Source organism: Numenius arquata, chromosome 2 (genome assembly GCF_964106895.1).
Source record: "Numenius arquata chromosome 2, bNumArq3.hap1.1, whole genome shotgun sequence".
NCBI lineage: Eukaryota > Metazoa > Chordata > Aves > Charadriiformes > Scolopacidae > Numenius > Numenius arquata.
In genome coordinates this window covers 125122975-125144149 of record NC_133577.1, presented here as the reverse complement: position 1 = coordinate 125144149, position 21175 = coordinate 125122975, and the positions used below count along the sequence as shown (strand labels likewise).

Here is a 21175-nt window from a genome sequence, read left to right as displayed (position 1 = left end):
TAATGCAAGACAGACATTCATGATATGTTTGCACTTGTAACTAAGCGCTGGCTACACTTGAGCTTGGCTGTAACGAGCTCTCCCCAAAATACCACACATGAAATGCAGGAAAAGAGACAGGGAAAATGGTTTCAGAGTTACGTGTGAAGGAAGGCAGATGTCTAGATGTGAGAAGTAGACATGAGGATCTCCAAACTGCCTCCCAGCTCTGCTAATGACTATCCACACCTTAAAGCCAGCAAAAAATTCCTTTGGTACTCCAGTTGTGAAGTCCCTCAGACACAACCAGAACATGATTTTCAGGTACATCATGAGGCTGGAGCTGGGCTGAGTTCAGTAAAAGCCACAGATGTCCAGATCTACTAAAAAATCCAAGAAATTGAGATTGCTGTGACCTTTTGCTTTGTGTGAGGGGATGGGGAGTGACATATCAGAGGAGATGCTCTGCTATAGACTCAAGGCAATAAGTCGAAGACTTGCTTACATGACCAGGTAAAAATGTGGATAAGGTGACAGAAAGGAGATCAAAAGTGAGTCAATAGCATCTAAAGAAACTACCATGTGTCCAACAGCCACATGTCAGCTTACACATGCCTTTTGAAGTCAGTGGTATCATTGCTGGGTAGGTGTAAACTCACGTCTTAAGTCACTAATTTGAACACTTAAATTTAGTGAAGACTATTGAAAACACATGCCACATCCTCACGTACACCTTTGATTACTGAGGGAATATTTCCCACGCATCTCAAAGCTTAATTATTCAAAGGCCTTTTCAGACAATTAGAATAAAATTAATGCATCTATAATAATAATCAAGAAACAAGAAAATTATAGGGACAATCCAACATAAACACCAGTTGATTCAATTACTGGGCTGAACCCCAAAGTTCAGAGTCCTCCTTGGGTCTGAAGACAGCCTTTTGCCTCTTCGTTTGGCCAATCTCAGAGCCAAGTCTACTCCAGAGAGTGGTGAAAGAAGACCTCACAAAGCAATGTTCCACCTCTACTGCTTATCAAAGTAGACCAATATCCTAAACTAAAAAAGCCACTTTTATCCAAAAAATTCTGGAAGTGGCTTCAGGTTTCAAACTCATTTATTACTTTATCTTTGTACGTATGACTCATAGTTAATGAAGTTGACAAAAAATCATACACAGGAAAAGAAAAAAAGGGAGGGATCCTGTAATAAACTCTACATTACCTGAAGAGAAGTTCTAGTATCAACTCCCCTCCATGTTAAATAGGGAGGGGTCATATGCAGTTATACCTATCAGTTCTGAACTGAGTTTTGAATCTTGGACGGTGACACAGTGGATTCAGATGTGAGTTGCATGGACTTTAAAAATCCCAGTTAAGAAATAATGAAGTTACAGTAATGGCCATGACAAAGCATGTCTGTAGGAACCACAGGCGAGCACTCCTCAGTCTTCATCCTGCATGCATATTATGCATTAAATCACTACAGGTATTACAGCACACAAATAATTCACACTCCGCATCTGTGAGGTTTGCAGAAGTTCAGAGGAGAGGACACAGCTGGGCTCAGCACTGACAAAATACAATCAATTCACTGTTACAGATTTTCCACGTCTTCAAGGGCAACGTGGTGTTATGGGGCACTTTCACTCCTTGTAGTCAGCAGAGACAAAAGCTTCCTGAAGGCAACACCAAAATTTCCTCTCCCTATTTCCATCAGGACCTAGAAAAAAAAACCCCGTAGCAGCCGTGAGCAGATGTTATTCCGGCCTTCCTTTCAACAGCTGCCGGACACCTCCGAGCATGGGGCTGCGCCAGCAGGACCAGCGTGATGCATTGCCGCGTCCCCGGCCGGTGGCAGGTCAGCAGCATGCTGCAGACCTCAATCTCCTTCCTGCTTCTTTTTTTAAACTCCACGGTGTCAGCTGAGTTGAACCAGTTTTCTGGATGCTTTCCCATTTCCTTAATACTTCAGCAAACAGCACTAAGAGTGCGGAAGGGCTCAGCACACATTTTTAAAGGAACCCAGGCCTGACAAGCACTACTTGGCTGTCACCGCTGGGATGGAGAGGTACCAGCCCTTGCTTTCCCTCTGTTTTTAAAGCTACTCTGCAGCGTGTTTTATTGTATTTGATGGGGAACTCTAAAAAGCTCCTGTTCTGAAGTGATTTTAAAAGACAGCCTCTGAACGGCAATGCTTTTTCTCACCCTCACTCTTCAGCTATAGTTGAGCTTGGTAACATGGTGCCTTGGGCAGCTTCTGACCTTGCTTTCAGGGCTGCTTCTTGCTCGCTCCTGCGGTTGGGATTTCTTTGTGATCATGGCTGTACAAGGCTTCCCATTGCCACAGGGAGACAAATACCTGTGACAAATGGGCTTTGGGGCAAGGACACTAAATTATCCATTACATGGTGTATAGCCCCAACTCCCAAGTTTTCTGTTAGCCAAACTAGAAAATAACATGCTGAAAGATCAGGTCCAGTAAAATCAGTTCTGTTTAAACCAGATTAGATCTGACTTCCAGTATTAAATTGCTGTAAGCCATCCCTACGCTCACCAAATGACCTCAGCAGGTGCGTATCTATCCCAGAAAAAAGATCCAACCCCTCTTTCAGTGATGGCCAAACTGAAGACAAATGATCTACTTCAGTTTAAAAAGCCACCGTATAAGTTGGATTATATGGACGTATATTGCTACCAATTTTCAGTTGCAGGTCAAAAATAAAGATTTAAGGCAGAACAGTTCTGGTTTGATTTCTGAGTCAGGAAATCCTCGCTGTAATTGCAGGCTCCCAGGTAAGTCATGCTTCCCCCCGCGCTCCTACCCACGCCACATCCAGGTGTTTAAGGAGGTGCTACTTTCCTCTCCAGAGAAACACAGTGGCCTCTAGCAATTGCTAATTAGCACTTTGCTGATCGACAAAGCGCCGAAGAGGGTTTGCTTCTGTATCACCGCTAACTCCCATAACCGATAATTACATTTTTGTCAGGCTGCCAAGGTCCTCACACACACCTGCACGTTGCCCACACGGTCGTTATGAAGAGATTTATAATAATTAATTGTAACATTCCTATCACACATCTCCCCACCCACTTCCAGCAGCGGCATGTAAGTCTGACGATGGGCATGTCTGACTTCCCCTCCTCGTTAACCGGGTTCACAGCATTAGAATAAAGTCAGTTAAGAGCATCTTGTGTTTGCATCCTTTGAAGCTTTGATTCATTTTTTACTTGACGTCTTAATTTAATTCTAGGTGAGGAATCACGCTTTCTTTTCTTCTTCTTCTATTTTCCCCTGGTTATTTGTTCACACCTTCCTGACTAGTCTAGACAGCCCTACCACTTATGATTTTCCTGAGATGGACGCTTTCCAAACTGCACAGCTCTCCTCCCACAGAACTTGGGCCAAGCTTCACAAAACCAAACCTCTTCCCACGGATCACCATTTCCCTGGCTAGCAACTGACTTCCAGAGCCGAAGAGGTGGGAACTAAAGGCTGTGCAAGATATTCATCACCTCCAGGACCCTTCCCAATTTTCAAAGGCACCTACGGTCCATGTAGCATCCCACCAAGCCGCACTCCTCATGCTGATATTTCTGCCCCCTCCCAACTCCGTGCTCCCAAGCTGCTAACATGGATGAGCCCCAGCTGCAGTGCTCATCTTGCTGGTCTTCATGCTGCCCTTCGTTGGGAAAGCCAAAAGCCCTGTTGAAATTTTCCTTCTCCCTCATTTTCTTCTGATCTGTTTTGCATTTTATTCTTTTTTTTTTTTTCCTTCTTCTTCTTTTTCCGCACCATGTTCTGCTTTTACATCCTTCTCAGTTTTCACTTTCTCTCACAGGTTGCTGGCACTGCTGACATCCATCTGCACTTAATCTTTTTGGGGTTAAGTCTTACACACAAATATTTGCTTTCCCTGTTGGCACTTCCAGCAGTCTAGGCAAAACTTTGAATTTTCCCTGTGTCAATAGCAGTGGGAGGTCCCGGACAGTCAGGGAAGGGGCTTTACACCCTCTTTTCTCATGGACTCGCATCGCAGAGCATTTGTGGTAGCCAATTCCCATCCAGGATAGGACAGAAACAACCTCTTTTGATGCTCAGACATCAAGCACGGTCTGTAACCTTGCGTTCTGTGATATGAGAGGATATAGGATAGTGGCCTACACAGTCACAAGTGCCATGGAGGGAGTAAACAGAGCCTGACAGCATCTTCCAGCAGAAGAATCAGGAGTATCAGATGATATAGCAGCAACCAGGTTCAAAGCAACCAAAAAGTGATGATTGTCAAGAAGAGGCTGGAGAGCTTCATCCACTGAAAGTCACTGATTATATAGAAACAATTAAATATATGGAAATTACTTCACCACAGAGAGTCCTGTACCTGAAAACACTGGAGGCTGGGAAAGCATCAACAGGAACCACCATATATCATTACCCTCTTCTTACACTCTTCCCCAGATACCTGCTTTAGGTATCTGTTGGTATGGGGCGCTTTTTTGCATTTTGGGGGGGGGGGGGGGAGGGGAACAAAGATGCAATGTTGACAGTCTTTTACTGCATGTGAAAAAAAATAGTGCAATAGGTTCATTTCAGCTCTTTCACAGCCAAGAAGGCAGCAAGGACCACTTCAGCTCTGAAGCTCACCTTTGCCTGATAGCCAGATGTTAAGGTACTGATGTCCATACCCCGCCCCAGTCACCACTGATGGGGTACAGGTGCCAGATGTAGGTAACCTGATTTTCACATCATGCTTGTTCTTCTCAATCCATGGACTTTGTGTCCTTTGTCCTTGGTTCCTTCTTCTTTGCCATCAATGGGAAATAGTTTATTGCCAATTTTAGAAGGCAAGGCTGGGACAGGAGCTGGAAGGGAGCTCCTACCTACTGGGAGACACGGTGGGGGCAACCACTTGCATGACCTGAAAGGGTCTGTAAAAATCCCTCACAGGTCACTAACATCACCCCTCGTTAACACCAAAGCAAAACTCATCCCTCTGCCTTCCCAAGAAACTCATCTCATGAGTTGCTTGGAAGATGGCTTTGCTTGGCTCAAGGATATTAACTGAAGAAACCCATGCACGTTTCACCTTGATGGAAGCTCTAGAGAATTACTTTAAGAAAACCCATGCCTAGAACAAATCACATCAGTTTTTCTTAATGGCATGTCCTTGAAAAGTTTAAGTTCACTGTATTTCTAGGCCTTCATGTTAAATACAGTACGACTCACCATTCCCTTCAAGGGGTCAACCAGGCCTTGAGACTACTGCAACTACAAGGCTAATTGATCCTTTAATTTACAAAGATGACCCTCAAACTTCTCAGATCTGGTTGGATCTTCTACTTTCAAGTTCAGCCCTCCCCAGAAATGGTACCATGTAAGAATGACAAATTCTAAATAATGGCTTGAGGCAATATAAAGCGATACGGTGTTTTAGTTCCTGACAAGAGCAAATCTTCCCAGGATCATTGGTACCTTTCAGGCACCATGCCACTGCTTGCTTCATTGTGGCAAGAGACAACCCTATCTCCTGCCCTTTTCCAGAAATTGAGAGTTTTTCACAAAAGCATGTCTCCTCTGTCTGGCATGGGGCAATCCTGTATTCAAACCCCACAAACAGAAGCAACACTGTGGTTGGCTTGGCTGGCTCTACTGCCTGGCATCTTTCCTTTCCTCCAGCCCAAAAGTGCCCAAGTGCCTCACACTAACTTCTTCCATCACAATCATGGATCACATACTTCTCCAATTACAGGCGCAGGCTGAGGAGGAGGAGAAAGTGGACTATATTCCTTAACACATAAATCCTCTTCCTTTAAAGTCAGTGTGAGTTTCACTGGATACGGGAAAAGGTCCCAAGCTGCTTCCACCAAGTAGACAGTACAAAGCACAGTAGACTTGGCTACTCAATGGCTTGCTTTGCTTGAATATAACTTGATTTCTATCTCAAACTTTTAAAATCAAACCAGCAGCTTCTTTTGTAGCCCCAACTTATATTCTTCACTTTTCCTCAGAAGACACTATTTTGCATCAATTCAGGGCTTCCAATACTGGAGCACCTGTCAAAAAGACTCCTATGCTCCACTCTGCTGTTGGCTGCAGCGCTTTAGAGCCCTGTATGCAATGAAATTCAGTCTTTACTCACGTTTTGGGAGCACTACTGAAGAAGAGAAGCTCCCTAACTCCTTTCAGCTACTCAAAAAATTATCCAACCAAGAAGCTAATCCCAAACCAGAATATATATACAAAAATGCATGAAAAATGCATGGAAAAAATAAGTTCAGAGTCACATCTAGAATATATATTTGGAGAGCAAATAGAAAAAGCCCTAAAATCAATGTTGAAGTAATTCAGAGAGCCCCATGTAAAAAGGTCGTCTTACATGATGGTAACAACAATGTTGCCTGGAGTAGAAAGCTTATTCCAATTGTTACTGCAGGCTTTGGAGTCTAAAGTTTTCTATGGTCAGAGACTTTGTTACCTTTTGATAAAGTATTGATAACATATGTGTCCTCTTTTTTTTCTTTTCCTAACACCATTTTGAAAAATGCTTCTAGTTTCATTTTACACCATTTCCTAAATCAGACTGTAATTGACCACAAGTGTTTAAAAAAGGTGGGGCAGGGGCTTTGGAATTTCAAAACAAAAGGAATTACTTCAAAGCAATTTAGAAGATTGGATTTAAATCCACAAAATAAAACTCAACATCTTACATGCATTCAGCAAATCATATCCAAAAGGCTTTATAAGCTAGAAGATAAAGGCTCTAAAATGCACCATAAGCTCCAGCCAAATTCAAGCCACCTGCTCTACACAGCAATAGATACGGGAGGAGGACCCCAGGCAGGCTGCAGTGCTTGTTTCCAACTCTCGACTTTTCCAGAATCCACTGAATCTAAGCCCAGAACTGCTATATCCAGGAAAAGCAGACAGTGAGACAGAGCCATAGTCATGGTCAGGGTGTTGTAGCATAAACACTCCAGGACCACGTCAGTGCCTTTTAGTCCCTGATAAGTCCACATGGGGCCAAGGCCAGACCGCAATGTGAGCTCAAAAGAGCTAAAGACTTTAGCAGTCAAACATCTGCCTTCTCACCATGCTCCAACGGGACAGAGGATACTCCCCTAACTACACAGGAAGGTCTTCTCTATTGGAGAAGGTGATGTTTCAGTGATGAACAGCAGGTTTCCTGCTGTTCCTGGTCTTGTGCCCTATCTCCCAGATCCCCTTTGGCATCTCAAATGCTAACAGGCACCTACTTCAGGCAGTTGAGTTGTTCCCACAAGGCAGGTATCCCAGTCTGACTGTTGATTCCCACCCAGGGGTCAAACTGCCAGTGACACCCTGCCAGCTTCATCTCTTAACTTTCTGGGCTTAAGGGTGGAAAAAGGAAAAAAACTTTCTTTTTTTCTTTTAGTGGTTTCCCTTATTAGAAAAAGGTATGTTACACTAACTGAAAGCACATTTCTGAGATGTTGAATAGCAGAATATCACATTGGAACATCTGCTTGGTGACCTCCTAGAGCAGACAGAGACAAACCTCTTGCTGAAAGCACAGAATAAACCTGCAACAACCTCTATTCTGCTCTTGGACTCCCAAATTGCTCTGAATCCTCATTTAGCTAGATTGAGATCCTGCCTGCCCTCCCTCAATCCATTGTTTGCCTGTACCACTGCCCGCAAGGGCTGCCTGCATCTTTCCAAGACAGAAAAAAAAAAAAAGGGGAAAAGAAAATTCCCTAGGATCTGTAGAGGAAGGGACAATAGACTGCCCCTGATAAATACTGAGAGCAAACATTAACACGGCAATAGTCATGTTCCCAGCTCGGTGGTTGTGGGGTTGAGATCCACCCTGGACACTGCCAATGTGCATGTTAATGTTTAAAGATACATGTGGGCTTAGGAGCAGGTTAAGAGTACACAATTAGCCCTGGGCAAGCCTGAGATCTCTCCATTTCAAAACATAGGAAATGCTGTAAATACCATAGCAAATGCAATTACCAGAGCGTGATAAACACCATTTCATTAGCAGCAACCACGGGAGGCTTCTCCCATTTCAGACATTTCTGACAATGAGCAGGAACCAGAGGTTAGTCCTGAAATCCGGACACAGAACAGGCAGGCAAATGCCTCAGGGATGCCTCCAGTTTGGGATTTTAGTTTTAGCCCTTCTCTGTCCTAGCGCTGTGATGGAAGGAGCCTGCTCCTTCACATCCTCAACATCTGTAATGTGTTTTTGAAGCGATGACTGTCCATAAGGAGCAGGATGTGTTCCAGCAGCTCCAGAGTGCCACTGACTTGGAAGCGCCAGGACATTTCCCGTCAATATTTCAGCTGCTTCTAGACATGGGTTAAATACAGGAGAGTTTTGTCACTGGATGTGGTTTCAAACCATTTTTATTGTAGCGGGAAAGATTTGAGCATAAAATATTATTTCCAGGATATATTTAATCTACGGTTTCGCACCTTTGGGAAAAGAACCAAGAATCACATTTGTTCCCCTGCCCTTTGAAATTGAGACTTAAGAAAACACAGGCTCAATTAGGATTTCAAGGGACAGATCATGAAGTGTTCACTGAACTCAGGCAAAACGTGCCTGAGCCTAAAACATGTAAAAGGGCAGAAACCCAATCACTGACGGCAGTAACAACCCTTCCCTGGGGTCTCCTTAAAACTGTTTGTTTCCAATCCATGGGCTTTTCCCAACATCAGCATTCATGTCCAGCATGGCTGTAGCTGTCTGAAGGGCCCAGGGAACTTGCAAGTGGTTTTTAGAAAAGTTCACTTCCAGGTTGTCTTTTCAAATCCAGCTGATGGAGGTGAGCTGTGGATGTTATCTGCTACCTCCTGGAGCTGCTCAGCCACAGTGTGGAGGATCTAAAGCCTCTCCAGAGAGAGCAAGTCATTACTGTTGCCACAGATATCCAGTTTGAGGAATAAGAAGTGGACATGTACAGAGCATTTTGAAACTCTATATAGTCCCTCCCAGAGCCATGTCATGACCTGTGCAATGGATCTTCCTCCAGAGGCAGGCAGCAAGAGGAGAATGTCTTCTTCTGACTAAGAGACCCACTGCAATCCCTGAGCTTGACCCAAGCCTTGTAAAGGATGGAGATTTCACCACATCAGTTGGTTCCGTGTTCTGATGGATTATTTCCTCATTTCCTATTTCCATGGTTTTTTTTTTAATTTTCCTCATTTACTTTTTTCTTTGTCTCTACTTAGAGATAACTCCCCAACAGAGGTATTTACACACCAAGAATATAAGCTGCCTGTTTCCTTCCCACAGATGAGCGACATAAACAGATTCTCACTTTATGGCATCTTTTATAGACCATGAACAAACTCTCTCCCACCCATCTGAGACCTCAGAGCTCTTCTAAAGCATGGACTGGCATCTGGCAAAGCTCCCCCATTGGTCGCCGTGGCTGAGCCCCTTCCTCATTATCTCCCCTCTTCCACACCCCAAGATGATGCTTTTAAGGTGGAAAAGAGCTTTCCTGCTCTGCAACAAAATGGAGGATTTTGAGTGGATGCATCTGCTATGTTCACACTTTGAAGGCTTTGAAATGGGTCTTCTTTACCTGTGTAATGGAAATGGGGACTTACAGCATCTGAATTTCTACTCCAATCCTCAGCCAACATCAGTACAACTTGTTCCTCCATTTTGACTTTCCTTCCTTTCTCTCCCTGACTACCATCCAGTTATGCAACTGAGTTTTTTCCACAATAAAAAATATAATCAAAAACACCTAGAAGAACAAAATTGTGTTCAGACCCTGTCTAAAGGCTCTAGAAAGACAAAAAGCAAGTCAAACAAATGAATGCGCTCTGAAACAGGTTTACAGTGAAGACTAATGGAGGTGATAAACTCATTGCATTTTGAGGCAACAAAGAGGACATGTATCACTGTCCACCTGCAGAAGGAAGCCAGGCTTCGTGCCACCAACGTGCTCTGGTTTGAACAAATAGCCAAACCCCAGTTGCTCATGTGTCCCCCATCTAAACACATCTTCTTACTCAAAGTACGGCACTGCCTGTGCAACAAGGCTGGAAGACATGGAGAGGGAAGGGGAAGGGCACAGGATTTCATAGAATCTTAGAATCATAGAATGGTTCAGGTTGGAAGGGACCTTAAAGATCATTGAGTTCCAACCCCCCTGCCATAGGCAGGGATACCTCCCACTTTCGACAAATAAATTTACAAGCAGAAAAAGTGTTCAGACAGTTGCTTCTAATCTCAGTGGGTGTAAATTCTGGGTTAAAGAGAACTGTTTCCACTGGACTAGGTTACCGAGCCTAACACGCCTGCCTCACTTTTACCATCTGTAGAATGGGAACAGTTCTCCTGCTACCCCTGCATGGTGATGTAGATGAGTCAGTTGGAGGATGACAGCATGTAAGTACGAGCTTGCATTTCAGTCCCACATCTTGTCTCAATACAAAACACTGCATTGACATTCCCCCTTACAGTAGCTAGAACTTCTACTGGTTCCCCACCAACCTAGGAAAGGTAAAAATACTGCAGGCCAAGTCCATTAAGTGCTTTTCAGATCTCAGGAAATATTTTTTTACTTGCTTGCTCTTAAGTTTTTTGGGCAGAAATTCATACCTGGCTTTCTAGCTGTATTATTTCCCCTTCGCATTATACAGTGTCATGGAAACTTGCATCTCCCTCTGTATATTTTTCCCTACCGTCATTCATTTTACAGATAACTGGACTAACAGTCGTAGCAGCGTTCTTCCAAAAAAAGCCCGCAAATTGGGGCAGCAAAAGGAGGTAGTCACCGCGTCAGCTGCCAGAGGCACCTGCAACGATTTGAGCAGCAACCAGCTGCAATGGGTCACGCTGAAACCTCATACTCCCAGTGTCCTCCAAGCCGGCCGCTCTGGTTTGTCACTTCGCATTAGCTGCGGCGAGGGGCTGCGTGCTTCCAGGGCTGGTGGCGAAGCCAAGCCTGGCACCGGGCGGCTGCTCCTGGCCCAGGCAACAGGGCAAGGACACTTCTCCGGGGGAATGTGGAAAGGTGCTTGGCTTGCAGAGGCAGGATGGGCTTTAAAAGGCTCCGTCTGCAGCTTCCATTAGGGATTCGAACTACGGCTGCCTCAGAGCCAACTTGGCTGGCCGTTTGCGAAAACAAACATCAAAATGCATGGGCTGGGAGAAAATATGTCCCAAATTAAAAGATCTCATCTCCCTTCAAGCCGCAATGGCTGATCCAGTTACAGGCAGCATTACAGGTGTCCCGCCTGCCAGCTGCCAGCTGGATTTTGGTGTCTGTTGATTTTAATAAACGTTCTGCTCCATCTTTTTCTGTATCTATTTCACAGGTGGGTCAGGAGAGAGAGAGAAGTGGAAAGAAAAGACTTTTCCCTGGCTTCAGGGTTGACTGAGGCCAGCAACTGAACAAAAGATCGGCTCTGCCCACAGTACCTGTAGGAGCAGCGTGAGCATCAAGGACAGACCCTGGCGCAGGAGTCTTGGTCCACGTGAATCATCCTTCCCAACTGCTGACCAACATGAAACATGGATTTGCACACACAAAAACATGTAACGCATCTACAGACTCACAGACTTACAGAAGGGTTTCATGGCTCCCACAAATGGTCTGAAGAACACACAATTTGGGGACCTCCTTCATTCATTTTTGTCTGCCCAGCAAACTTTCCTGAGACTCACTCTGAATGTATTCCCCAAAATGGCCAGCCCAAACCAAGGTCTAGGAGAATCCAAACAGGTGAACAATCAGATGCATCTAGCTCAGATGTTTGCTTCTCCCTCATGTTCCCAATCCAACCAAAACCACTGAAATAGTCAAAATAACCAGTGGGTTACTGTAAGTGCAGTGCCAGGAGACATATCTGAGCATCTTCCAGTAGCTCTCAGGCTAAGTCAGTACCTCTACTTTCTAAGTTTGAAAAATCATGGGACAAGTATGAATAAACACCTGTGATCTGTTTCTTTGGAATGTATATTTTGTTTTGCCTTGGATTAGTAAGATAATATGTCCACTTTACAGGAACACCAGCCTCAGCCCTCCTCCTTGGATGCCAGGTGCCAGATATCTGGAGGAGCACCTTTAGTACAGGAATCTGTGCCAGGGAAGGTGATTTGACTGTGGACCCGTTGACTGCTTTCAAGCACGTGTTGCCCTGCACCCCTTCAGTTCCTAGCTCCAGTAACTGCTCAGGTCCCCAACAGCTGCCTCCCTCGACGACCAGTGCTTTCACCCTTCCCAGTCTACGTGTGGTGGGATGTCCTCCCTCACTTTCCCACAGTGGGAAGGCCATGAACAGAAGGGCAGCGCAGAAAAGCAGAGGAATCACTGAAATGCTCACACACAGGAAAGCAGACAAGGGAAGAATGTCAGCCTTGGTCTCCTCATGTCTTCTGATAGCTGCTTTTCCCAAATTAAAGTGTCATGTCCAGAGGATATAGATGAGATGTCCGCCTCTTGTTACAGTGCTGTAATTCCCAACCCACCTTCACGTGCGGATGCTCATGGAAGTAGCTTCAAACTTTCCATTTCCCTCCCCAGAGGGCAGTATCTCCCACCTTGGCCACTTCTGTGCTAACAGAGAGGGAATGTGACCAGCTCAGTGAAAGTCCCATCTCTCTTACCTACCCTGAGACAACAGCAGCAACATCCTACCTGTGCTGCACGCTACGGAGTTAGGCCTGCCCAGGTAGCTGCATCTTTCTAACACGACCAGGAAACACATTGCTTCAGCCCTGGGCTATGAGTCAGCAGTTGGGGGCTTGCAAAAAAATCTTTGTCCAGCTAGGCAAGCACTGCAGCAGAATTCGTGCTCAGCAGCACCACTGCAGGTCTTTCAGCCACCTCTGGGCTGGAAAACCCCAAAGGTACAGCACCGCTTCAAGCAGCCTTGGATTTGGAACACAGGAGGGACAATGGGGTCCCTTCAGTCCCATCTTTGTGTCTTTCAGTGTGCAGAGCTCAGCCCACAACTGCCAACTGCCTCTGTGGCCACCAGCAGTTTCCCACCCCTGTGGTGGTGGAAGAAGCCAGATTGAGGGTCAAGGTGTCCGGGGACCCGGGTCAGATGCCTGCTCGCCACCAAGTTCATGTATAGCAGCAGATAACCTCATGCCACGAAATCCAGAATGATTTAATGTGTTTGGCAGAACTTCATTAAGGTGTGGCTCTGGATAATTAAAAGCAGCCTGGAGCCATGTGGGTCTTCATTCATTGCCAGTTCCTGGAAAGATTGCTGTTTTGCCCTTCGGAGGAGGCAGCCGTGTGCAGACACACACATACCCATGGCTGTCTAGGCATTTTCTTGCTCAGTGGGCTGGAAACTGGATATTTTTAAGAATATCATGTACTTGGATGTGCCTTAGATATAGTCGGAGAGAGCTGTGCTGTGGAGTAATCTGCATTGCTTGATAAGGAGCAAGTTGGTCCAGACTCATTCACCAGGAGCTGGGACACCAATCTGGCTCTCCCCTCACCTCATCCTGCACCCACGTTGGTACCAGGAAGGCACAAACTGGGGGCCTCACCTTGGCAGCTCCCCACCGGTCACGGCTGCCAGTGGGGACAAAAGTTCAGATGGGTGGGGAAAAGCTCCTTATTCAACCCCAAATTCAGACTGTTCACAATTGACATAAAATTCAAGGGTCCCATGCTAACGCAGGTCAACCCTCTTGCATTGTATATGACAGTCAGCCAACCTACCTCCTGATACAGAAAGAAGGGGCCTCTAAAAGACACCCTAAAACCAGAGAAATTTCCCCTTTTATCCTCCTGGGAAACACTCAGGACACTTTCTGGGTGCTATAAATACAAGACAGACCATACACAGTGGAAACATCCCATAGATAGACTGTTTTGAACTCCTCTGTGATCTTTTACTCTGTATTTTAGCAGCCTGTGTACCTGTGGGAAGACAGAAAACTGATAGGGAGCTGCCAATCAGACCTCTAAGAGTCTCCTACCACAGCCTGGGTGGGAAGATTTGGAAATGAGACAATGCCATTTCTATGCCAAAAGACTCTCGGGGATGTTACCCAAACGTATCAACTGTCTCATGGTCTCCCCTCATCCCAGACACTTGTCAGCAGTTGTCTATTTAATCTAATGCTGCTTACATGTATTCAATTAAACACAGATTGTAGGAACGGGGTACACTCTGGGTGGGTTTCTGGGAGGAAAACAAAAGCGCTGTAAATCACTATTAAAACAACCCAGAAGCGACGTACACTTTCTATCATGCTATTAGGCTAATGGAGCAACAGCTCCTCTGACAAATGGCAAGGCAAGACACTGAATCTAAAAGATTTTCAGACCTTTAGATACTGCTCCTTACTTTCATCTATTTTGAGGTCTTTTTGCCCTGCCCTTGCCACATAGCAGTGCTGTGAACTGAATATTTTCTATCTCCCTAGTGACTTAGGATCAGAGAAGGGAGGATCCTTTATATGGCTCATCCCACAAGCAAACACAAAAGAACAGTAGATGGGTATTAAAGCCAGGCTGGTGCCTGCTTTTTTCCAGACCAGTCCTTCCTCTAAAACCACTGGTTCTGGACTCCATGACCAGTGTTTTCCAGTCCTGCAGTTCCTTTCCCAGCACTCAGAGCAGAGAGGGAACTCCTCAGGTGAAGAAGTGCTTGACTTTTAAAGAAGAAAAACCAAACTGCTTTTTCAGTGGATGCTGTGGATGAAACTTCAGCCAAAATCCATTATAGTTATCAGCTATTTTTTCTAGTGGTATGGTTTATGGCATGATTTATGTAGTGGAGTCACCTTCAGTTTCACCAATGTCCATCTCAGACCCTGCAGGAAGAGCTCTGGTCCCCGCATCCAAGGCAGCTTGGGCAATCTCCAGAGATGCCACAGGCACCTCTCCAGCAGGTACCCAGCCACAATACTATTTAATCACTGTTCAGACTCAAAATCAGGGAGGTCAGAAAAATTATGGAGACTACACCAACTTTCTTTCTTCTTGTCCCCTCTTCAGGGGCATGTTGCCCTGGGGAGGTGGATCAAAACATGTCCCCACGGCAAACGGCACATGAGAGAGCCCTCCTCTGGTAGCCCAAGAGCTTTTGTGTAAGCTCCTCTTTCTCCGTGATTTAAGCCCTCATGGTTCTGTGAAGTGTGACTGAATGAGACCTGCTACCATCCGCCTGGTTGAGAGCATCAGGGAATGGACAGGCTGGGACCATTTGCTGAGCAAATGTGCTGCTGCCCAGAGATGGGTTCAGGGAATGATCCGACCCAGTGGCTCCCAGTTCATGCACACAGCCATTGCGAAAATACAAGTAGCTCTGAAACTATTTCCTCTAGTTCTGCAGAGGAAGAATGTAGTTTAATTTAATTTTTACTTTGCATAATAATGTCAAGGCCATTTATGCAATTACATTGCTTTTCTTATCCGGTTCCCTTTTCAGCTGCTCCAAAGCCTTGCAGGTGTCATATTCAGGTCATCAGGTTGTTACAGCAGCCAAAGTGCCACCAGAGAAGAGGATCCAGGTCCAAAGATGCTAAGCAGGTATTTGTAGACTGCCCTGCTAACCCACTAATTACCTTGTTTTTTATTTAGGACACCGACTGCTCTCATAAAAGCTTTATTATTACCCAGATAAACCTCTGGAGGTCTCTCAGAAGGCAAATCCATTCATCTAAATCAATTGAAGTAACAGCGTGGTTGTGGCTCCGATGCTTGAGAGAAGTGATGCAGGGATAGAGGCTTAATATGATCTTCCCCTGCAATCTCGCCAGGCTTAACTGAAGTTATTGGACTCCCTAATTTCCATGGGGTTTATCACAGTGCTAATGCTCTCACAGTTGCTCACAATCGGTTTGACACGCCGCTGTTAGTTACCTCGTTATGATGCACACAGGGTCATTTTGCAACTCTCCTGCGGGAGGGGGGTGCCCTGTAAAAGCAGTACTGCACGGCCCCAGGTTGTGAGCACCTCTGCTGCTCACAGCGAGCTGGGACAGAGGCCAAAAGACCGCATTTCCCTATAAACCTGTTGACAAAACCAGGAGTTAAAACCCCTCTGAATAATAAATAACAACAAGCGCTCTTTGACACTTCTATAGACCTTATTATCACCAGACCTCGAGTCCCTCACATGCAGACAAGGCAACGAGCTCTTATTTAAGAGATCACAGAACCCTGCAGAAGGCCTAGTCAGGAGGAGAAATTAGAGCCTCTAGATTTGCACTAAAATGGTAAAACTCTCCAGGTGGCAGGATTTCAGTTCCAAGCCACTTTGCCACCCCCAGGATTAGAAGCAGGCACTGCGAAAGGAGGGTAACCACAGTGACGATTCCCACCTCCCAGCCTGAGGAAGCAGAAAGCAACCCCCTGCATGTAGAAAAGTGTCATTTAGCACCGAGCCATAAGAAAAACTTGTCATGGGAAACAGGCATTGGCAAATATGGATGCTCCCTGGGCCTTCAGTATCTTCCCGTTCCCTCTCTCCATCCCTGGAGGAGGATGCTGGCTGCACCCCCAAATGCTCATCTCCATCTCCCAAAAAAAAGATCTGGCCCCTCTGACTCCTTTTGAGTAAGAAAAGGTTGCAAGGCTGCTCCCTAAAAGCAGTAATGAAACACCAGCACCACTGGCTGCACCAGAGAATAACTGGGCAGCACGCAGCAGTTTGTGAGCAATTTTAGGAGAATTGGGGGAAGGAAGAGGTGGAGGAGAATAGGTGTCTGGGGTGGTTTCCCGAGGCAGGGGATAGGACAGCCTGGCATGCCCGCGTAGAAGGCTGTCAGACTTCACAAAGTCTTTGATACGTCTGCAGGTCTTCCCTCAGGGGTTGACATGAGACATGGGTAAAAACATGCAGCTTGTCAGAATTTTAATTAGGTTTTTATTACTTCTTAATTGTTCCTTTCTTTAATCAAAGCACCTTATTAAAAGAAATTTCTGTGACTTCAAGATTCCTAGATGAAAACTGCATTTCTCCCAGGGGCAGAGGGTAGGAAGAATCAACTAAAACTGTATCTCCAAAGGGGAAACAGGAGCATTCCTGTGTTATTATCTCCACCAGCATCATCTCTGGGACTCGGCCAAGCCCAGGACCCAGGTACCTGTAACGTGCCGCAAGAAGGGGCCCCTCTCTCTGCAAGAAGTTGTAGCCTCTCACAACCCCAGGTCCAACCCCACGCCTTGGGGAACTTGAGGCTTTAGCAAGAACCTTGTGGAAACCGCTGTGACAGCGAGATGGAGTAAAGCAGGAGGTCTGCAAACATCAGTAAGGGGCTGTAAGAAAAGTCAGGATGGAGCCCAATTAATTATTGCCTCTGCACATGTGGAAGCCAAAATGCAAGTGCCTAAAGAAATGACAGCCAGAGCTACCGTTGCTTTCCAGAGTGGCCAGAACAAGCACCTGAGTGAATTTATGAGACTGTGGGGTTATTGGGAAACTATGGAAAGCAATGCCTGGCCCTCAGCCCAGACTGCAAGGGACTTAAAAATGCAGCTGGAATTAGCTTCCAGCGACAGCAGCAGGGCCGGGATGACAAATGTGTTATCACTAACAAGAAGTGTCTTGGGCCTGGCCTCCTTTCACCATGCACCATGGGGCTTTTCAAAAATTAAAAGGGTTTTCCCGTTATGGAAAAGGCAGGTTGTGCATCCCGGTGCACATCCCTTTGCTCTCTTTTTCATCATCAGACACATTTGCTGGTAGGAGGAGAAGGAGCTGTCAGGATTTTCCTCGTTTCACCCACTGGGACAGCCCAGACAAGGCTGCCTGCAGGCAAGGAGCATAGCAGAGAGAAGAGGGCAAGCAGGAGGACAGCATGTCAGCAGTCCCCTTTGGGTCTTCTGCTCCACAGCTGGATCAGGCACACCCCAAAGAAAGGACCTCTTGCTAGGAACAGCATTACATGAAGGAAAAGAAGTTCATCCATCACAGGGCTCTCTCGTCTTCTGGCTGAGCACCCCAGAGCTACAAACACCAACAATTCATTGCAACTGCACATGCTTCCAGCGCCGAATTCTCCCTTAAAATGTCCACCCTAGAAATAGATCCAGAGTAGGGCACAGGGCCATGAGCAAATACAGGGATTCAAAAAGTCTTTTGGAATACGGGATCCAGCTGTAAACAGGAGATCTCCTCATTTCTTTATTCCAAACCTACTTAGGCACACTGGTTTTTGACAGAGCCACTTTTCAAGATGTCCCTGCATACAGCTGTCCCAAGACCCATGGCAGAACTTTAGCTACTAACTCCTGGCACCAGACCTTCGCCCCGTCTGCTCTGAGCATCTCATCATCTCCATCTCTTCCCTCAGGCTGCAGAAAACATCCATGATGGGTTTTAACTAGCAATTTATGTCAGTACACAGCAGCTAGTGAGACCCCCGACTTCTCACTGCAGTGTGAGCCTCATCAGAAGACCCTTTTCTATGTTCTTTACAGCTTGACACCATAACAGATGTCTCCAGGCTCCCTAAGAGTCTCTTTTCCAAAAAGCTTCAAGAATAATGCTCCATGTAATGTTCACTTTCTGTGCCGTGAAGCCAGCACATGCCACAGGTTTCGTCTCAGGAGCCAGATCGGGTCAGCTCAGCCAAGTGTGTTTGGAAATGGAAATTGCTTGCACTGCGGTGGGATGCAAGCAGGGGCGGTGGCAACTGGGAAAGTCACCATTGGATGTGACAAGGCAAAGAGAGGAGTGAAATGCCAATAAGAGCTGCACCCTGGACATCGGCACCTGCAACGGGAAGAGCTGGGGAACAAATTCCTGATACCATGGCAGCCAGAAACACCATCCCCTTCCCAGGCTTGGGGCACGCAGGCACCAGGAGCCGGCGCTGGGCTGGGCAAACACAGATGCAGGAACTGAATGGGAGCACAGTCAGCCCGAACTATTTTTAACTGGTGCAGAGGAAGCTTTTACTTTTCATTACGAAGGGGAGACAAAGTGTCCATCAGTTGTGCTGAATTAATTCACTCCACGGGTGGGTGTTGAAGTATGTAAAGCCCCCAGCCCCGATCTGTGCAACCAGCAGCTCTAATCCCCCCCTAATCTGCTCACAGCTGCAGGGGGCCAAAGAGCACAACAGCTGAAATGCACTTTTGAGACATATGCTTTTGGTTGCCCCAGCTTACCCTGGGGGTTTCTGCCCTGTGATTTCCATTAAAGCTAAGCTGGCAAGATTCACCACTGGTGTAAATGAGCACCAACCCATCAAGATCCCCTGCATTTATCTTAGCGCAGCTAAAGAAATAGCGCAGAGGCATCACAAGCAGGCACTGGGAGTTGGGTCTGGTGGTCTCTCAATGCCACCTGGCTCCTCTGGAGCAAAATCAGTGGATTTGGCAGGGGTACTGCCTTTATTTGCCAAATATGTTGCTGGGGGTGCTGGGGAGCCTGCGGGCTGGCAGGGAGGAGGCAGGGCTGGGACTGGGGCTCTAGGCCCCACCTCTTCTTGCCCACCCAAGGTTATAGCTCTGCGATCTAATTGTAAGATAATTAATTTTCTCTTAAATATCAATTCCTGCTGCTGTCCCCAAATATGACACCGTTGCCCGCTCCCCTCCCCAAGATGTCAGCAGTGGGCAAACGCTTGCCCACGGGGCATCCCAAGGAGCAAGGTTGTGTCACTGGCCAGACGGCCACGCAGCAGCTTAAACTGTGTACGCTGGCACTCGGCCAGCTGGTGGAGGGAAAGGGCTCAGCCACCTAACGAGCTCCCTCCCTCCATCGCCCAAATAAGCCACTAGTGCATCTACTGCCGTACACAAATATTGTGCCTTGGATGAATCCACAGAAGATGCAAGCGATGACACATGTCCTGTCCATCCTGACCTAAGGAGATGCTTAAAATATTCTCAGCTACCAGTGGAAACCACTAGCCTCATAAACAAGGTTTGGCATTAGGACAGCTCTCCACGTTCCACTTTTGCAAGTGTGTATGCACACCCAGAACATGCACGCACATAGCTGCAGGTTGCTCCTGGCTGCCAAGGAAGTATTTATTTAAATCCTGCATTTATTACATACACTACAGCCCCATAAAAGGGCTCAGAAGCCACTAACAACAGGCATCGTTGGACTTTCCATACTAATAATGTACTTTCTTAAGGGAGGATTGCCTGGAGGGTGAACTACTCGCTGTGGCCTCCCTTGAGAAGAGAAAGAAGCATTTCATTCAGCTTGTTCAGAAGTAGGTGCCGCCGTCGGTCAGATGAACCATGCCCTCATCGCTCAGACGAACCATGCCCTCAAGAGTCAATTTTTCCCCAGCTGCTACAAAGACAGCTTAGGGCGATTAGTTCAGAAGTAGATGTTTATGCTGTTGTGTGGAGTTAGGCAAGAATAATCCCTTACAGTTTGTCATGGTCCAGGCACTGCTCTCGCTACATGAGATGGACACAGAGGTACAAAAGCAAAGCTCTGCTGCTGAACATTTCAGCTGGAGTTAAAGTATGGGGTCTGCAGAGAGCAAAACCAGGAACAACTTGGTCGGAGTAAGACAGGATCACAAGGAATACTGGTTTCCAACCTATTGCTCATGAGCAGGTTGATACTGAGCTTTGCTCAGGTAAGTTAAAGAGCTATCACAGAAGTCAGCTTGGAAAACAGAGTCTAATATCTCCCCACCAGTGTGTTCCTTTGCCAACAATGCTGCCAAAGGACCAGGAAAATCAGGGGCCTGCTGATCTACATTCATATATACATATATGTTTGCAAATGACACGGGAATGCCCGTGCCCACTCAGAAAACAAGCGCTGGAGAGCAAATAAACCCCTTACCCGGTTGTCCTCTTGAATCTCCCAGTCACTGGCAAAGCTCAACACATGCTGCGCCTGAGAGCAGTTAGAAAACTGGAACAGGCTGGCAAACATCCTTCTGTTCTCCTGGGTGTCTGGGAAAATCGCCTCCTGGAAGTTGACTCCGTGTGGCAGGAGGATGTAGTTCTCATCCATTCTGAAATACAAATTGCACGGGCAGCCCGCTGTGAGGCTGAATAGCACTCTCTCTCCCACAGAAGTCACCCGTTGCACTTCAGCCTGGCTCAACAAGTGCCACCAAAGTCACACAGACAACTTTTAGCTGGCGCGTGGCTCTCGGCTCTCCTGGCACTTAGCTGCCAAGACGGCAATTTCCACTACAGAGGATGGGACCAGGCAGCAGCAGTAGGGACCTGACAGGCTCCTGCCACCCTGCAGACATCAATGAAGCCCCATGAATGAGGCAAATCT

General features: G+C 46.5%; 1 protein-coding gene across 1 annotated transcript in view; it reads right to left on the bottom strand.

Annotated features, from left to right (window-relative positions):
• CCDC3 (coiled-coil domain containing 3) overlaps positions 1-21175 on the bottom strand; it is a 41668-nt gene that overhangs the window by 19349 nt on the left and 1144 nt on the right. Inside the window, exon 2 of the mRNA XM_074169055.1 lies at positions 20726-20900. Coding sequence (XP_074025156.1) covers positions 20726-20900 — 175 coding nt within the window. The remainder of the gene's footprint in view (positions 1-20725; positions 20901-21175) is intronic.